The sequence below is a fragment of the Oncorhynchus kisutch genome, linkage group LG1, assembly GCF_002021735.2.
Source record: "Oncorhynchus kisutch isolate 150728-3 linkage group LG1, Okis_V2, whole genome shotgun sequence".
In the NCBI taxonomy this organism is placed as follows: domain Eukaryota; kingdom Metazoa; phylum Chordata; class Actinopteri; order Salmoniformes; family Salmonidae; genus Oncorhynchus; species Oncorhynchus kisutch.
In genome coordinates this window covers 28978196-28995821 of record NC_034174.2, presented here as the reverse complement: position 1 = coordinate 28995821, position 17626 = coordinate 28978196, and the positions used below count along the sequence as shown (strand labels likewise).

The 17626-nt window shown below is 40.0% G+C and overlaps 1 protein-coding gene and 1 pseudogene across 1 annotated transcript; both read right to left on the bottom strand.

The window, feature by feature from the left end:
• LOC109875104 (transcription factor HES-5-like) lies at positions 1–3126 on the bottom strand (annotated as a pseudogene).
• A 6269-nt stretch (positions 3127–9395) lies between these two features.
• On the bottom strand, positions 9396–10795 carry LOC109906500 (transcription factor HES-5-like). Its single transcript, XM_020504251.2, has 2 exons — positions 10692–10795; positions 9396–10576 (listed from the first exon to the last, which is right to left on the bottom strand). The coding sequence occupies exons 1-2, from the start codon at positions 10752–10754 to the stop codon at positions 10145–10147; spliced, it is 495 nt and encodes a 164-aa protein (XP_020359840.1). The 5' UTR covers positions 10755–10795; the 3' UTR covers positions 9396–10144.
• Positions 10796–17626: the final 6831 nt, after the last annotated feature.

The following is a 17626-nucleotide window of genomic DNA, read 5'->3' as shown; positions in this document are numbered from 1 at the left end:
CTAGACTCCTAGGTTGGAGATGACAGGGGACAGGTGGATGGCCTGGCCATTGATTGTAGGGCAGATGTTTCCAGCACTGGTGACCTGCTTGGGTGTCCTAATAAGCATAGCCTCAGACTTGCTACTGTTCAACTGGAGGAAGTTCTCTTTCTGACGCCCTCTAGGCAGTTGCTGAGCTTTGCTAAGGCAGAGATGGTGTCAGGTTTGGTGTTAATGTAGACCTGGGTATTGGTAGCCTAGCAGTTGATGTTATAATCTCTGAGGATTTGGAAGGGGAGGTTGGAGATGGGCCTGTAGTTGGATAGGATGTCCTGGTTGAGGTTGGTTTTCTTCAGTAAAGGGGTGACAGCAGCTGTTTTGAAGATCGATGGCACCTCTATGGTCAGGAGGGACTTGTTGATCAGGGTGGTGATAAACGTAAGGAGGCTTTAAACAAACAGTTCCCGTCGAGCCCCTGGGGGTAAAGCTCATTATTTAAATATTGATCATAGGAAACAGACTCACTGTTACAGAGAATCAATTCAAGTTGAGTGTGTGTTTGTGTACTGTACAGAAACAAAATTGCACATTTCAACCATGTCCCACATACAAATGGCTTTATGCCATTACTTATGTACTTAGGCCTTATTGTAGGTGTCTTCTGCCTATACCCAAGACCCAAATACTGAACATTTATGGGATCATTAGCAATAGATCCAATGATTTCCCCATAGAGACCCAGTCTCCCCCTCTAACCTCTGAAAGTCCCAGTCTATTGTCCCAAAGGAGCTCTGTGAGTGAGTTTTCCTGGGTTTCCCACACTTTCTCCATTCAGTGCTTTCAATGGAGGAACAATAGAAGTGTGTCTTATTACACATAACATTAGCTTTTGAGTTTGAGTGGCATAGATGCCCTACATTTTCAGAGAACTAAGATGACAGCAGCAGTTTGGGTCCAACTGATAACCAAACTAAACAAACACATATGCAATTGTAATACATTTTGATTATCCCAAAAAATAATACAGGTGCATCAGTAAAAAAAATCTCTCATGCTTCCTGGGGAATTCGCATTTATGATGAATTATCTCTCTATAGTCAATTTCACATGTCAAATAAAACAATGAATATCATACAATTCTGTGTCGATAAAAATGTCTCTTAACTTTTATCTTACGTGGTAGATTTTGAATGAAGCACCAAGAGACGTACAAATGAATTTGTATTCAGTGTTGTATTCAATATCCTTGTTTACAGTAATGGGTCATAGTAGGCTTTTTTGGTTCTACATGTGGAATTTCACAAATCAGTAATGTAACTGTGATGGAAGGATGTCTTTGTCAAGAGTAGAATAGAGTAACAAATGAGAAATGTAATTTTATAATTTGTGTATTTATTCAGATTGACATCCTTGAAAGCCTTAATTTAAGTTAAATATTTCAATAGAAATAGTGATTAAACATCACAACAAGAACTTGGACATATCTCTAAGAGAGTAGTAGGCTATATAACACACAATTACTGTCTTGATAAAAGACAACATATTGTTTAAAATAAACAAGAGGTTTTACAATAAGACAGAACAGTTTCCTTTCATATGAAGTATACACATAATTATAATAGCGATGACATTTCACAACCAAGGTATGATCTTAAAATAGATCAAATATTGCTAATCCCAGAGTGACAACATGGTAGCAACACAACATGGTAGCAACACAACATGGTAGCAGCACAACATGGTAGCAACACAACATGGTAGCAGCACAAAACATGATGCAAACATTATTGGGCACAGACAACAGCACAAAGGACAAGAAGGTAGAGACAATACATCACGCGAAGCAGCCACAACTGTCAGTAAGAGTGTCCATGATTAAGTCTAAGAATGAAGAGATTGAGATAAAACTGTCCAGTTTGAGTGTTAGTTGCAGCTCGTTCTAGTCGCTAGCTGCAGCGAACTGAAAAAACGAGTGACTCAGGGATGTGTGTGCTTTGGGGACCTTTAACAGAATGTGACTGGCAGAACGGGTGTTGTATGTGGAGGATGAGTGAGGCCTAAGAGGGTTTTATAAATAAGCATCAACCTGTGGGTCTTGTGACGTGTATACAGAGATGACTAGTTTACAGAGGAGTATAGAGTGCAGTGATGTGTCCTATAAGGAGCATTGGTGGCAAATCTGTCCGAATGGTAAATAACATCCAACCGCTCGAGAGCACCCTTACCTGCTGATCTATAAATTATGTATTCGTAATCTAGCATGGGTAGGATGGTCATCTGAATCAAATTTAGTTTGGCAGCTGGGGTGAAAGAGGAGCGATTACGATAGAGGAGACCAAGTCTAGATTTAACTTTAGCCTGCAGCTTTGATATGTCCTGAGAGAAGGACAGTGTACTGTCTAGCCATACTCCCAAGTACTTGTATTAGGTGACTACCTCAAGCTCTAAACCCTCAGAGGTAGTAATCATGCTGATGCACATGATGCTACGCTGGGCTAGGGAGCTCAGCTGTGGCAGGTCACTCTCCCTCTGGTTCTTATTAGAGGATGGCTGCAGGCTCTGGAAGTGGCTCAGCAGTCTTCTCTGGGACTGTGCCTTCACCTCATCCTTGGACAGGAAGTGCACAATCTCTTGGACACATGTGGAGTAACCCTGATTGACAGGTCCTGAGCAGGAGGTGGAGTTCACTGGCTGGTACTATTGCTGTTGTCTCAGGAAGCAAACTGTCAGGTCCAGGATGTCAGCTTTCTCCAGCTTGGATTGGACTGCTGATTGAGGATCTCTGGTCCCAGGAGAGACTTGAGGTGCTCAATGCTGCAGTTGATACGATCTCTGCGCAACTTCTCCACCACAGGCTTTCTCAGCTACAAGAAGAGAAGGAGGGTCATTAATAACCTTATTCTGGTATATGACATTAATGAAACACATTTTTTAAAATCTAATAAAATTAAATTCCTTGAATTTGAATCTCAATTTACCTTGTTGGTCAGAGTCAGGTGCTCCTTAGAGTAGATCATTGCTGAAGTGATTTAAGGTGTTGTGGCTAATAATTAAAACACATTATAAAATACTGGTACTCATAATATTGTAGCTTTCACTGAAAGATGTTTGACGCAGTGACATTGTACGGATCAGATTGGAGGCCATTCAGAACTCAGGTTTCCCAGAAGCCCCAGGCAGCACACTTCCCTCCAGTGAGCTCCAAAGCACAGCTGCCTCTCTGCACAACGCTGAGTATGCCCCAGTCACATGCTCTCCTCTCTCTGGAGCTGGGAGCCACAGGGACACGCGGCTTCTCCGACTTCTGTTTGCAGCCTGCTAGCCCTGAGACACTGTAGAAGTGTGTCTGCTCTCACAAAGACACACTGGCTGCTCCCATGCAGGGACACACGGCTTCTCCGACTTCTGTTTGCAGCCTGCTAGCCCTGAGATACTGTAGAAGTGTGTCTGCTCTCACAAAGACACACTGGCTGTTCCCATGCAGGGACACAGAGTGGCTTACAGGGCAAACCATCTGGATCAGTTATAATTCACTTCAGAAAGAGACTCTTCCAAATACAAACAGATCAGTCATTTCTATTTGTACAAATACAACATTTTCAAAATGTTTTTTTTCTTTAATAACAAACAAACAACCTTGCTGATTAATATGTATTTCAATTTATCATATATAAATGTTCAAATTTGAGATAATTGACACATTAGGATATTGGAATAATTTTGCCTATTTACGTAGTCAAGACCTTCACGTAGCAAAATATTGGACTGAAGTATGTCTGTGCATCTTGGTTAAAGTCATGATTTTGACTTAATAGTTGGCTATCAGTCTAAAGACAGGTAATCCAAGCACCTACAGTGCCTTGCGAAAGTATTCGGCCCCCTTGAACTTTGCGACCTTTTGCCACATTTCAGGCTTCAAACATAAAGATATAAAACTGTATTTTTTTGTGAAGAATCAACAACAAGTGGGACACAATCATGAAGTGGAACGACATTTATTGGATATTTCAAACTTTTTTAACAAATCAAAAACTCAAAACGCAAAATTATTCAGCCCCTTTACTTTCAGTGCATCAAACTCTCTCCAGAGAATCAGTGAGGATCTCTGAATGATCCAATGTTGACCTAAATGACTAATGATGATAAATACAATCCACCTGTGTGTAATCAAGTCTCCGTATAAATGCACCTGCACTGTGATAGTCTCAGAGGTCCGTTAAAAGCGCAGAGAGCATCATGAAGAACAAGGAACACACCAGGCAGGTCCGAGATACTGTTGTGAAGAAGTTTAAAGCCGGATTTGGATACAAAAAGATTTCCCAAGCTTTAAACATCCCAAGGAGCACTGTGCAAGCGATAATATTGAAATGGAAGGAGTATCAGACCACTGCAAATCTACCAAGACCTGGCCGTCCCTCTAAACTTTCAGCTCATACAAGGAGAAGACTGATCAGAGATGCAGCCAAGAGGCCCATGATCACTCTGGATGAACTGCAGAGATCTACAGCTGAGGTGGGAGACTCTGTCCATAGGAAAACAATCAGTCGTATATTGCACAAATCTGGCCTTTATGGAAGAGTGGCAAGAAGAAAGCCATTTCTTAAAGATATCCATAAAAAGCGTTGTTTAAAGTTTGCCACAAGCCACCTGGGAGACACACCAAACATGTGGAAGAAGGTGCTCTGGTCAGATGAAACCAAAATTGAACTTTTTGGCAACAATGCAAAACGTTATGTTTGGCATAAAAGCAACACAGCTCATCACCCTGAACACACCATCCCCACTGTCAAACATGGTGGTGGCAGCATCATGGTTTGGGCCTGCTTTTCTTCAGCAGGGACAGGGAAGATGGTTAAAATTGATGGGAAGATGGATGGAGCCAAATACAGGACCATTCTGGAAGAAAACCTGATGGAGTCTGCAAAAGACCTGAGACTGGGACGGAGATTTGTCTTCCAACAAGACAATGATCCAAAACATAAAGCAACATCTACAATGGAATGGTTCAAAAATAAACATATCCAGGTGTTAGAATGGCCAAGTCAAAGTCCAGACCTGAATCCAATCGAGAATCTGTGGAAAGAACGGAAAACTGCTGTTCACAAATGCTCTCCATCCAACCTCACTGAGCTCGAGCTGTTTTGCAAGGAGGAATGGGAAAAAATGTCAGTCTCTCGATGTGCAAAACTGATAGAGACATACCCCAAGCGACTTACAGCTGTAATCGCAGCAAAAGGTGGCGCTACAAAGTATTAACTTAAGGGGGCTGAATAATTTTGCACGCCCAATTTTTCAGTTTTTGATTTGTTAAAAAAGTTTGAAATATCCAATAAATGTCGTTCCACTTCATGATTGTGTCCTACTTGTTGTTGATTCTTCACAAAAAAATACAGTTTTATATCTTTATGTTTGAAGCCTGAAATGTGGCAAAAGGTCGCAAAGTTCAAGGGGGCCGAATACTTTCGCAAGGCACTGTATGTGCTGCACACTGTCTTTATCATAACTTTTCTCCCGTAAAATGGCCATATTATAAATAGAAACGTGTGTTGTGTTTTGTTTGATGCGTCTATGTGTTGCAATGAACAGAAAGACTTGTGATCCTAACATATTTGTTATATTTGCAATATGATGATTTATATCACTACTCAACATGGGGAAATGATATTTCTGATTACACATGGGCACAGACACTTTCCCAGCGACTAACGTGGCCGACCTCTTTGGCATAAAGAACAACATCCCACCTGTCCTGTGAGGAATCAGCTATTATTCCCACTGAATATTGTCCCACCATCTGATTGGCTGCATAGTGTGAGACAGTGTAGAAGTAGGCACATAAATAGAGAGTGGAGATGCAGAGCTCACTAACAACGACTCACTGAGCATCAGCTGGCCCAAGACCCGAGGCAACACTACACAGCAGAGGAGCTACAACAACACAAACTCTCGGGCAAGACCTACCAAGACCATCATCTCTACTTTATTGACGAGTTGCTAACTCAAGACCAATATTTGAAAATGCCAGCTTACATGGACATCGCTCTTAGGACATCATGAACGTGAAGGATCAGCATATTAGTTAAGATCAGGTTAAATTACACTGAAATACTTTAGGTCATGAGGTATTAAAATGAATAGAAACGGTGTGTGAGAGAAGAGGTGTTCATGACTGTCTTGTCTTGTTTTTCAGGTGTAAACTCTCTCTGTTGGAGAGGAAATGCAGCAGTGGTGTGGAGAAACTGAAGATAGCTATTATAGAACATCTCCAGAATAGGATCCCTACATCTCCTATATCTCCTATTTTGGCGAAGACTGTGTCTTTTTTCACTCGGAAGAAGGCCTTACTGTCACCCACCAGTTATTCCAAATGTTCCAGGGACATGCTGCATCTCTTTCCCACTCCAGAGGACATTGTACCACTCTGCTTCGAACAATGAACTGAGAGAGATGCATGGATGGGGAGATTATAGGTCAGGGGTTACATTTTGGTCTGAGACTAGGGTCTGAGACAAAATGATCACTGCAGCGTGAGATACAAACCTGTGGAGCGGGCATGAACTGAGCCTATGATGAACAGAGCACAATATACTGTTCATGTGCAAATTCAGCTTGGATATATCAGAGCGCCATATCTACATTGGGAAAATATTCCCACCATGGTGATTGGCTGGTTGTCCCATTTGGACCAGACTGTTAGAGATTGGTCTGGAACCTATTCTGTTGTTTTACATGAAATGTAAAGTTGCAGAATCATTTGAAATGCATTGTATGTATTTATATAAGCAGAAGTTTACTGCCTTACTCTTTCTGTGAAATGATTAACTAAATACCCTGAGATCTGGTTCAAGGTGAAACGCTGCCTCAAATAACGGTAGAAAATAAATGAACATGCATACCTTTATTTCTGTAAAGGAACAGTGCATTGTTGTGCATGAAAATACACAAGGTAAATGTTTATTTGATCTTTATCTTATCCAAAGAGGATTTATATTCTTGTTAATATTGTTGTCTAACTTTGTCAGCTAATTAAATTGCAGACAAAATCCAACATACTTTTCTTTGTCTATTCCTCCTATCTTTGATTTGCAATCGTCTAAAGTACTCAAGTAAAAATACTTGAAAGTACTACTTAGGTAGTTTTTGGGGGGTATCTGTAATTTACTATTTATTTTAACAACTTTTACTTTTACTTCAGTACATTCCTAAAGAAAAGTATGTACTTTTTACTCCATACATTTTCCCTGACACCCAAAAGTACTTGTTAAATGTTGAATGCTTAACAGGACAGTAAAATTGCCTAATTCACACATGTATCAAGAGAAAATCCCTGGTCATCCATACTGCCTCAGATCTGGCAGACTCACTAAAGACATGCTTTGTTTGTAAATTATGTCTGAGTGTTGGAGCATGCTCCTAGCTGTCCATAATTGTAATTCATTTTTTATTCGAAAATGATGCCTTCTGGTTTTCTTTATATAAGGAATTTGAAATTATTTATACTTTTACTTTTTATACTTAAGTATATTTAAAACCAAATACTTTTAGACTTTTACTCAAGTAGGATTTTACATGGTGACTTTCACATTTACTTGAGTAATTTTCTTCAAAATCGAACCCAGAAGCAGACCAGGACAAGGAGAGTAGGAAGAAGGTGAGTATTTATTTACAAGTGAATGTGAGTGGGTAGATACATCCAGGTGGCGTAGCGGGCAGCGGTGGTGAGTTGATGGGAGTAAATAGGTGGATCCAATGGGGAAGCGGAATCCTCCGATGACCAGGCGGGAATGGGGTAAATGATCCGGGTGAGTAACTGAAGACAGAACAAACGGAGGTAAGTTGAAGGTAAGTTGAAGGTAAGTTGAAGGTAAGTTGAAGGTAAGCAAGACGTACAAAACAACAAAACAAATTCTATCCAACTTGAGGCTGATACTATGGCACAACATACTGTTCATGGCTAACGATCCGGCAGGGAATGGATGTCAGGTCAGAGCTTTTGAAGGGGAGAGGTGATGATCAGGACAGGTGTGCAGATTACTGATGGGATACAGGTGCGGGTGAACATCGATCTCCCAACAAGCTAATTTGCCCGGCAACCAGACAGGGTGCGTTCCAGGACACCGGAAACACACTCCAGGACAGAAACACAGGCAAACACAGACTCAGGAAGCGGGGTTCGTGACAAGGTATCTTTACTTTTACTCAAGTATGACAATTGGGTGCTTTTTCCACCACTGGTGATTAGTGTCTGAAATGAATACTGAATTTTACTGGTTTCATTACCAGCATATTGAAACTCACAAGATTCAGAAGTACATCTTCTGATTATTTGAATGTACTTCCACGAAAACGTATACACTGCAAAAAGGTCCAAAGCATCATTATGGTACTTCACATAAAGAAGGTCTTACCATTTCCCCCAAAGGTTTGACTTGTTCTCATGGATTGACATGCATGGGACTGGTGGTCCTCCATATTTTTTACACCAGTTCATTCCTTTAATCCATCAGGGGAAGTGCACTAGGAGATAATGGTAGAGAATAGGACTCTTAATTATATTGTATTATGTGCATCACTTTTAAGTAGGGAACTACAGGAAACCACATGTAGGATAAGCAAGCGTATTTTTTGCGCAACCAGTCTACTGTATCTGTTGAGCACTAACGGTGACATAATTTCCATCAGTACTTATTAATAGTAACAACTGGCATTAATGACTAATTCATTATTAATTATTGCATTATTAATACTACTTTAAATAATTAATTGCATTAGCAGTAATTACTGACCAGCAAATTGACAAGTAAACATAGTTCAATTAATAATCACTCACGAGAATGCAGCATATGAATTTGTTTCCTCTGTGACTAATGACGAAAAAGTCCCCTCGGAGCAGTTAAAAAAAAAACTTTTACATTTTATTTTGAGTCTCTTATCAATGTTTTAATTTGAAATGAATTGCACATCAAACTACCTAATTTTGTCATCTCTTGAACTCAGTCAATTTGAATACTTAGGTAGGCCTAGTTAGTTGGCAACTTTTGAGTTGTATCTGTCATGTTTGTCTCTCACTGGTGAGAGGCAGGCTCAGCAGCAGAACACATTAAGTTAAACCGAGTTGGTTTTGTCTCAAGTCGTCTTAATTTAAAAGGCCTAGAAGTCACTGAAACTTACTTCCATAGGCTACAATGTGTCATGAGTGTGCGTGTTGTTGCAGAAAAATAAATAGGCCTTTGAATGTTGACATTTTGGAGACATTTTAGCAGTTGGTATGGTATGATTTTTTTTGTTATGAAATATGAAAGCCATTTAGGTAGATATAGGTAGGCTACTGTACTATATCTGGAAACCAGTTTAATTAGAAAGATTTAGACATTTCACATTTCAACGGAGTGTAATGAATCAAACAAACATGAATTGTTTTCGATGATTGTTTTTATTCGCATCGACTTGATTTGAAGATTTACATTAATTTTGAAAACATGTTTTCAATCTTTACAATACCTTCTCAGAAGGCGAGGAATGTGATACACTCACATAGCGATACAAACCAGTAGGTCTACACGTTTTAACTCCTCTCACCATCGAGAGGAAGTATTATTCTGTCTAAAATGCTGATATAATTTTCAGGGGAAAGCGATAATGTTCCGTGTAGCTTAGTTGGTGTAGAATGGTGCTTGCAACGCCAGTATTGTGGGTTCGATTCCCACGGGGGACAAGTATAAAGAAGAAAATGTGTACAATCACTACTGTAAGTCGCTCTGGATAACAGCGTCTACATAAATGTAATGACGTCTGATACTGTTTGCATGTTTTGCCATTAAGATATTCAATTTCGATATCAAAACAGTACAAATAGGATTGAACATTGTTCAATCACAATCTTTCCGCTAGAAAGACAGTGAACACTATTTCATAAATTATTAAAACGTTCCCACAGGAAACAATACACAGTATATTCACTTCATAACAATGAAATATAAAACAGAATATGCTATTGATCCTCTTGTAATCAAGAGAGGAAGATTCAAATACTGATATTGTTCAATGCATTTTGTCATTACAAATTAACATAAACTCCTGCAAATGCAGAAAATGTGGATGAACTCCTCTGTAATAAGGACTGGGAAATGTCCTGCATGAGAATGAAGCTCCAGTCTGTAGGACTCTACCAGGGCCTCCAGAGGGCGCTGTTGACTGGACCCTTCTCTTTGCTCATGCTGTGCTGGGCTGGGGTGCTCAACTGAAGCAGGTCACTCTCCCTCCTGTTCTTATCAGATGATGGCTGCAGGCTCTGGAAGTGGCTCAGCAGTCTTCTCTGGGACTCTGTCGTCACCTCATCCTTGGACAGGAAGTGCACAATCTCTTGGACACACCTGGAGTAACCCTGATTGTCAGGTGCTGAGCAGGAGGAGGAGCTCAATGGTTGATACTGTTGCTGTCGTTTCAGGAAGCTAACTGTCATCTCCAGGATGGTTGCTTTCTCCAGCTTCGAGTCAGGCTGCTGATTGAGGATCTCTGGACCCAGGAGAGACTTGAGCTTCTCAAGGCAGCTGTTGATACGATCTCTGCGTAACTTCTCCACCACTGGCTTTCTTAGCTGCAAGAAGGAGAGTCTTTAATAACATTATTCTAGAATGTATTAGAGGTGAGATAAAATTATGACAACTATTTTCAAGAAACAAGTCATAAAGCAAATTTTTATCTCAGTTTACCTTGTTGGTCAGAGTCAGGTGGTTCTTAGAGTAGATCATAGCTGAAGTGATTGTAGGTGCCATGGCTGGATCTCTGTGCTGTAAAGGCCTCTGTGTAGAAAACATCTGATTTCTACTGGCTTCTTCTCTCCTATATATAGTCCCAAATCTGCATATGAATGTGTGGGTACTGGGCTTGTAGGAGTTTCTCAGTCTGTAGCCAATGGGGGTGCTTGGGTTCTTAATGCTGGTGGACAATGGTCATGTCTCAGGGGAACATGTGGGGGGTGATGGAGAGTGACTCACAGAGCCCTGTGGGAATCTGGGAAACTGGTGACCCCCAGATCTACTGCTTAACGTTGGGATAAATGACACAGACAGAGCACACACTCATCATCACAACGTACACATTGGGACTGACAAACATATTCTGCATAAAAATGCACAGTGCTTTCTAATCAAATCAAATGTATTGGTCACATACACGTGTTTAACAGATGTTATTGTGGGTGTAGCGAAATGCTTATGCTTTTAACTCCGACAGTACAGTAATATCTAACAAGTAATATCTAACAGATTCACAAAATATACCCAAAATACACGTACATCTAAGTAAGGAATTGGACTAAGATACAGTCAAATCAAATCAAATTTTATTTGTCACATGGTTAGCAGATGTTAATGCGAGTGTAGCGAAATGCTTGTATTGTGGCATAGTATATAATACAGTATATACATATGAGATGGGTGATTCAATATTAACACACAATTAAAGTGACTAAGATACCATAGAATAGTATAGAGTACAGTTTATACATATGAGATGAGTAATGCAAGATACAGAGACATTATTAAAGTGACTAAGATACCGTAGAATAGTATAGAGTACAGTTTACACATGAGATGAGTAATGCAATATTTACACACAATTAAAGTGACTAAGATACCGTAGAATAGTATAGAGTACAGTTTACACATATGAGATGAGTAATGCAAGATACAGAGACACTATTAAAGTGTCCAGTGTTTCATTTCCTTAGTGTCCAGTGTTTCATTTCCTTAGTGTCCAGTGTTTCATTTCCTTAGTGTCCAGTGTTTCATTTCCTTAAAGTGTCCAGTGTTTCATTTCCTTAGTGTCCAGTGTTTCATTTCCTTAGTGTCCAGTGTTTCATTTCCTTAAAGTGTCCAGTGTTTCATTTCCTTAGTGTCCAGTGTTTCATTTCCTTAGTGTCCAGTGTTTCATTTCCTTAGTGTCCAGTGTTTCATTTCCTTAGTGTCCAGTGTTTCATTTCCTTAGTGTCCAGTGTTTCATTTCCTTAAAGTGTCCAGTGTTTCATTTCCTTATAGTGGCCAGTGATTCCTAATCTATGTCTATAGGCAGCAGCCTCTGATGTGCTGGAGATGTCTTTTTAACAGTCAGTGGTGTAGTATAGAATACAATGCAGTATATACAGTGCCTTGCGAAAGTATTCGGCCCCCTTGAACTTTGCGACCTTTTGCCACATTTCAGGCTTCAAACATAAAGATATAAAACTGTATTTTTTTGTGAAGAATCAACAACAAGTGGGACACAATCTTGAAGTGGAACGACATTTATGGGATATTTCAAACTTTTTTAACAAATCAGAAACATGAAAATTATTCAGCCCCCTTAAGTTAATACTTTGTAGCGCCACCTTTTGCTGCGATTACAGCTGTAAGTCGCTTGGGGTATGTCTCTATCAGTTTTGCACATCGAGAGACAGAATTTTTTTCCCATTCCTCCTTGCAAAACAGCTCGAGCTCAGTGAGGTTGGATGGAGAGCATTTGTGAACAGCAGTTTTCAGTTCTTTCCACAGATTCTCGATTGGATTCAGGTCTGGACTTTGACTTGGCCATTCTAACACCTGGATATGTTTATTTTTGAACCATTCCATTGTAGATTTTGCTTTATGTTTTGGATCATTGTCTTGTTGGAAGACAAATCTCCGTCCCAGTCTCAGGTCTTTTGCAGACTCCATCAGGTTTTCTTCCAGAATGGTCCTGTATTTGGCTCCATCCATCTTCCCATCAATTTTAACCATCTTCCCTGTCCCTGCTGAAGAAAAGCAGGCCCAAACCATGATGCTGCCATCACCACACCATGTTTGACAGTGGGGATGGTGTGGTCAGGGTGATGAGCTGTGTTGCTTTTATGCCAAACATAATGTTTTGCATTGTTGCCAAAAAGTTCAATTTTGGTTTCATCTGACCAGAGCACCTTCTTCCACATGTTTGGTGTGTCTCCCAGGTGGCTTGTGGCAAACTTTAAACGACACTTTTTATGGATATCTTTAAGAAATGGCTTTCTTCTTGCCACTCTTCCATAAAGGCCAGATTTGTGCAATATACGACTGATTGTTGTCCTATGGACAGAGTCTCCCACCTCAGCTGTAGATCTCTGCAGTTCATCCAGAGTGATCATGGGCCTCTTGGCTGCATCTCTGATCAGTCTTCTCCTTGTATGAGCTGAAAGTTTAGAGGGACGGCCAGGTCTTGGTAGATTTGCAGTGGTCTGATACTCCTTCCATTTCAATATTATCGCTTGCACAGTGCTCCTTGGGATGTTTAAAGCTTGGGAAATCTTTTTGTATCCAAATCCGGCTTTAAACTTCTTCACAACAGTATCCTGGACCTGCCTGGTGTGTTCCTTGTTCTTCATGATGCTCTCTGCACTTTTAACGGACCTCTGAGACTATCACAGTGCAGGTGCATTTATACGGAGACTTGATTACACACAGGTGGATTGTATTTATCATCATTAGTCATTTAGGTCAACATTGGATCATTCAGAGATCCTCACTGAACTTCTGGAGAGAGTTTGCTGCACTGAAAGTAAGGGGGCTGAATAATTTTGCACGCCCAATTTTTCAGTTTCTGATTTGTTAAAAAAGTTTGAAATATCCAATAAATGTCGTTCCACTTCATGATTGTGTCCCACTTGTTGTTGATTCTTCACAAAAAAAATACAGTTTTATATCTTTATGTTTGAAGCCTGAAATGTGGCAAAAGGTCGCAAGGTTCAAGGGGGCCGAATACTTTCGCAAGGCACTGTACATATGAGATGGGTGATGCAATAGCTGTTTTTCAGTCTCTCGGTCCCAGCTTTGATACACCTGTACTGACCTCGCCTTCTGGATGATAGCGGGGTGAACAGGCAGTTGCTCAGGTGGTTGATGTCCTTGATGATCTTTTAGGCCTTCCTATGGCATCGGGTGCTGTAGGTGTCCGGGAGGGCGGGAAGTTTTCCCCTGGTAATGCGTTGGGCAGACTGCACCACCCTCTGGAAAGCTTTGCGGTTGTGGGCGGTGCAGTTTCCGTACCAGGTGGTGATATAGCCCAACAGGATGCTCTCAATTGTGCATCTGTAAAAGTTTGTGAAGGTTTTAGGTATTAAGCCACATTTCTTTAGCCTGTTGAGGTTGAAGAGGTTCTTCACCACACTGTCTATGTGGGTGGACCATTTCAGTTTGTCAGTGATGTGTACGCCGAGGAACTTGAAGCTTTCCACCTTCTCCACTGCGGTCCCATCGATGTGGATAGGGGGTGTGCTCCCTCTGCTGTTTCCTGAAGTCCACGATCATCTCCAATAATGCATTTCATTGGATGATTCCTAGCCTACCATATCATATTTAAATAGGGGGGTGGCAGGTAGCCTAGTGGTTAGAGCATTGGGCCAGTAACTGAAAGGTTGCTGAATCAATTCCCCGAGCTGACAAGGTAAAAATCTGTTGTTCTGCCCCTGAACAAGGCAGTTAACCTACTGTTCCATGGTGGGGTGTCATTGTAAATAAGAATTTGTTCTTAATGACTTGCCTAGTTAAATAAATTAAATATTTGATGACTGCATTATGAATGTGACCTCTTGATTTGTTTATTTGAATAAAATAAGTGCTGTTTCAAAATTCTGTGCAAATATAGTATTTTAGATTATTTGCTTCATCCCTAAAAAGTTTTAACACTTTTGAGATGAATTCATAATTGTTCATGCTACATTTTTTCCTAATTATTATGAAGTCAACATAATCAGCGTAATGAGATACATTCTTATAGAAGACAGAGAAAATTGCAATATGAGCAACACATAGATCAATATTGGTGTGACTTCAGCATCATTTCTCATAACTATTTGAGAGGTTATGTTGAAATACTGTTCCTATTATTCAGATTGGAGGGAATACACTTCCAGCTTTGAAAGTCCAGATGCAGCAGATGTGTCCTCTGTCTTGGAGCTACTGGTCAGTGTGAGTAGAGAGCTGAGTTTGCCACAGTGAGTCCAGTGTGCTGTGATCAATGCACTACAAAACCTGCTCAGTGGACAATTAGTGACAGCTATTGGCTCTGTGTTGTACTATAGACACAGCCTGACGTCACAGACCATCTGGAATCTGGAGGGAAACTCCTATACTGGCTGATTCAACAAATACTCTTATAGGTACAGGTATATATATAAATATATATATATACTGTATATACCTTTACCAAATACATTTAAACTCAGTTTTTCTCCATTCCTGACATTTAATCCTAGTAAAAATTACCCGTCTTAGATCAGTTAGGATCACCACTTTATTTTAAGAATGTAAAATGTCAGAATAATAGTAGAGAGAATGATTTATTTCAGCGTTTATTTCTTTCATCACATTCCCAGTGGGTCAGAAGTTAACATACACTCAATTAGTATTTGATAGCATTGCCTTTAAACTGTTTAACTTGGGTCAAACGTTTTGGGTAGCCTTCCACGAGCTTCCCACAATAAGTTGGGTGAATTTTGGCCCATTCCTCCACACAGAGCTGGTGTAACTGAGTCAGGTTTGTAGGTCTTTTTGCTCACACACGCTTTTTCAGTTCTGCCCACAAATTGTCTATAGGATTGAGGTCAGGGCTCTGTGATGGCCACTCCAATACCTTGACTCTGTTGTCCTTAAACCATTTTGCTACAACTTTGGAAGTATGCTTGGGGTCATTGTCCATTTGGAAGACCCATTTGCGACCAAGCTTTAACTTCCTGACTGATGTCTTGAGATGTTGCTTCAATATATCCACAAAAATGTCCATCCTCATGATGCCATCTATTTTGTGAAGTGCACCAGTCCCTCCTGCAGCAGGTTATGTCGATATAGGACTTGTTTTACTGTGGATATTCATACTTTTGTACCTGTTTCCTCCACAATCTTCACAAGGTCCTTTGCTGTTGTTCTGGGATTGATTTGCACTTTTCGCACTGGAGTACGTTCATCTCTAGGAGACAGAACGCTTCTCCTTCCTGAGCGGTATGACAGCTGCGTGGTCCGATGGTGTTTATACATGCGTACAACGTGGTACCTTCAGGTGTTTGGAAATTGCTCCCAAGGATGAACTAGACTTGTAGAGGTCTGCAATTTTTTTTCTGAGGTCTTGGCTGATTTCTTTTGATTTTACCTAGATGTCAAGCAAAGAGGCACTGAGTTTGAAGTTAGGCCTTGAAATACATCCACAGCTACACCTCCAATTGACTCAAATGATGTCAATTAGCATAGCAGAAACTTCTAAAGCCATGACATAATTTTCAGGAATTTTCCAAGCTGTTTAAAGGCACAGTCAACTTAGTGTATGTAAACTTCTGACCCACTGGAATTGTAATACAGTGAATTATCAGTGAAATAATCTGTCTGCAAACAATTGTTGGAAAAATGACTTGTGTCGTGCACAACATAGATGTCCTAACTGACTTGCCAAACTATAGTTTGTTAACAAGAAATGTGTGGAGTGGTTGAAAAACGAGTTTTAATGACTCCAACCTAAGTGTATGTAAACTTCCGACTTCAACTGTATATATATAGAAACGTGTTTATCTTTCTACATCCAAGTTAGTCCAAGTCAATGTCTGCAATTCTTTCTGTTTTCTAAATGTCATTTAAGATTATATAGATTTTTTTCTCCTAGGCAATAGCTAGGTTTTATTAAAGTGAAAATGTCATGTAATTACAAATTAGGACTTAAAATAATTATATTATATATTAGATTTTCTTCCATAAGGATAGTTCCAAAAACATACTCAACCAAATAGGCAAATCATTTTTTAATTCCCCTCTATAAGTGTCACACCCTGACCTTAGTGTTCTTTGTTTTCCTTGTTATTTTGGTTAGGTCAGGGTGTGGCATGGGTGATGTATGTGTTTAACTTGTCTAGGAGTTTTGTATGTTTATGGGGCTGTATCCTTTCTAGGTGTTTATGTAAGTCTATGGTTGCCTAGATTGGTTCTCAATTAGAGGCAGGTGCTTATCATTGTCTCTGATTGGGAACCATATTTAGGCAGCCATGTTCTTTGGGTGATTGTTTCCTGTGTCTGTGCCACACAGGACTGGTTTGTTGACAGTTCACGGTGGTAGTTTGTGTTAATGTTCAGTTTTCCCTATTAAAACATGGACACCTACCACGTAGCTTATTGGTCCGATCCTTGCTACACCTCCTCAGAGGAAAGCTGCCGTTACAATAAGTGTGCCTATTCCTCACTGTCTCTGAGTGTTCCCCAGACAGTCAGGTGCTGGTGGGACTGATGATGGTGATGACACTAATGACACTGAACTGTGATTCTGCTCTCCAGAGCTTTCCCACACTCTGCCCATTGAGAGAGATTCCATGAAACAATAGTGTGCATTGTTAAAGGCAAATTCATTGCCCATCATTCCCTTAGTGGTAAAGTTTGTTTTTCAATCAAGGAGGTGGTAATACAAATATTTGTACTAATTGATGATTTGAAAATACTCTTGGTAGCCTATACAAGAATAAACAAGTTTCATTCAAAATCCTGTATTTCCCATATGGCAAATTATTATTGATGTTTTTATTAGAATAAGAACTTTAACAAAAGGCTATATTTAAAAATAAGACTATGACATGCAGTTATTTTTACCAGACACTTTTTATTAATGTCTTTCGTTTGGGAAATTATGT

Excerpts from the sequence above, each read along its gene's own strand:
- LOC109906500 (XM_020504251.2), bottom strand. The coding sequence starts at position 10,754 with ATGGCACCTACAATCACTTCAGCTATGATCTACTCTAAGAACCACCTG. Across the intron at positions 10,577-10,691 it reads ACCTGACTCTGACCAACAAG|CTAAGAAAGCCAGTGGTGGA; the intron begins GTAAACTGAGAT and ends TCCTTCTTGCAG.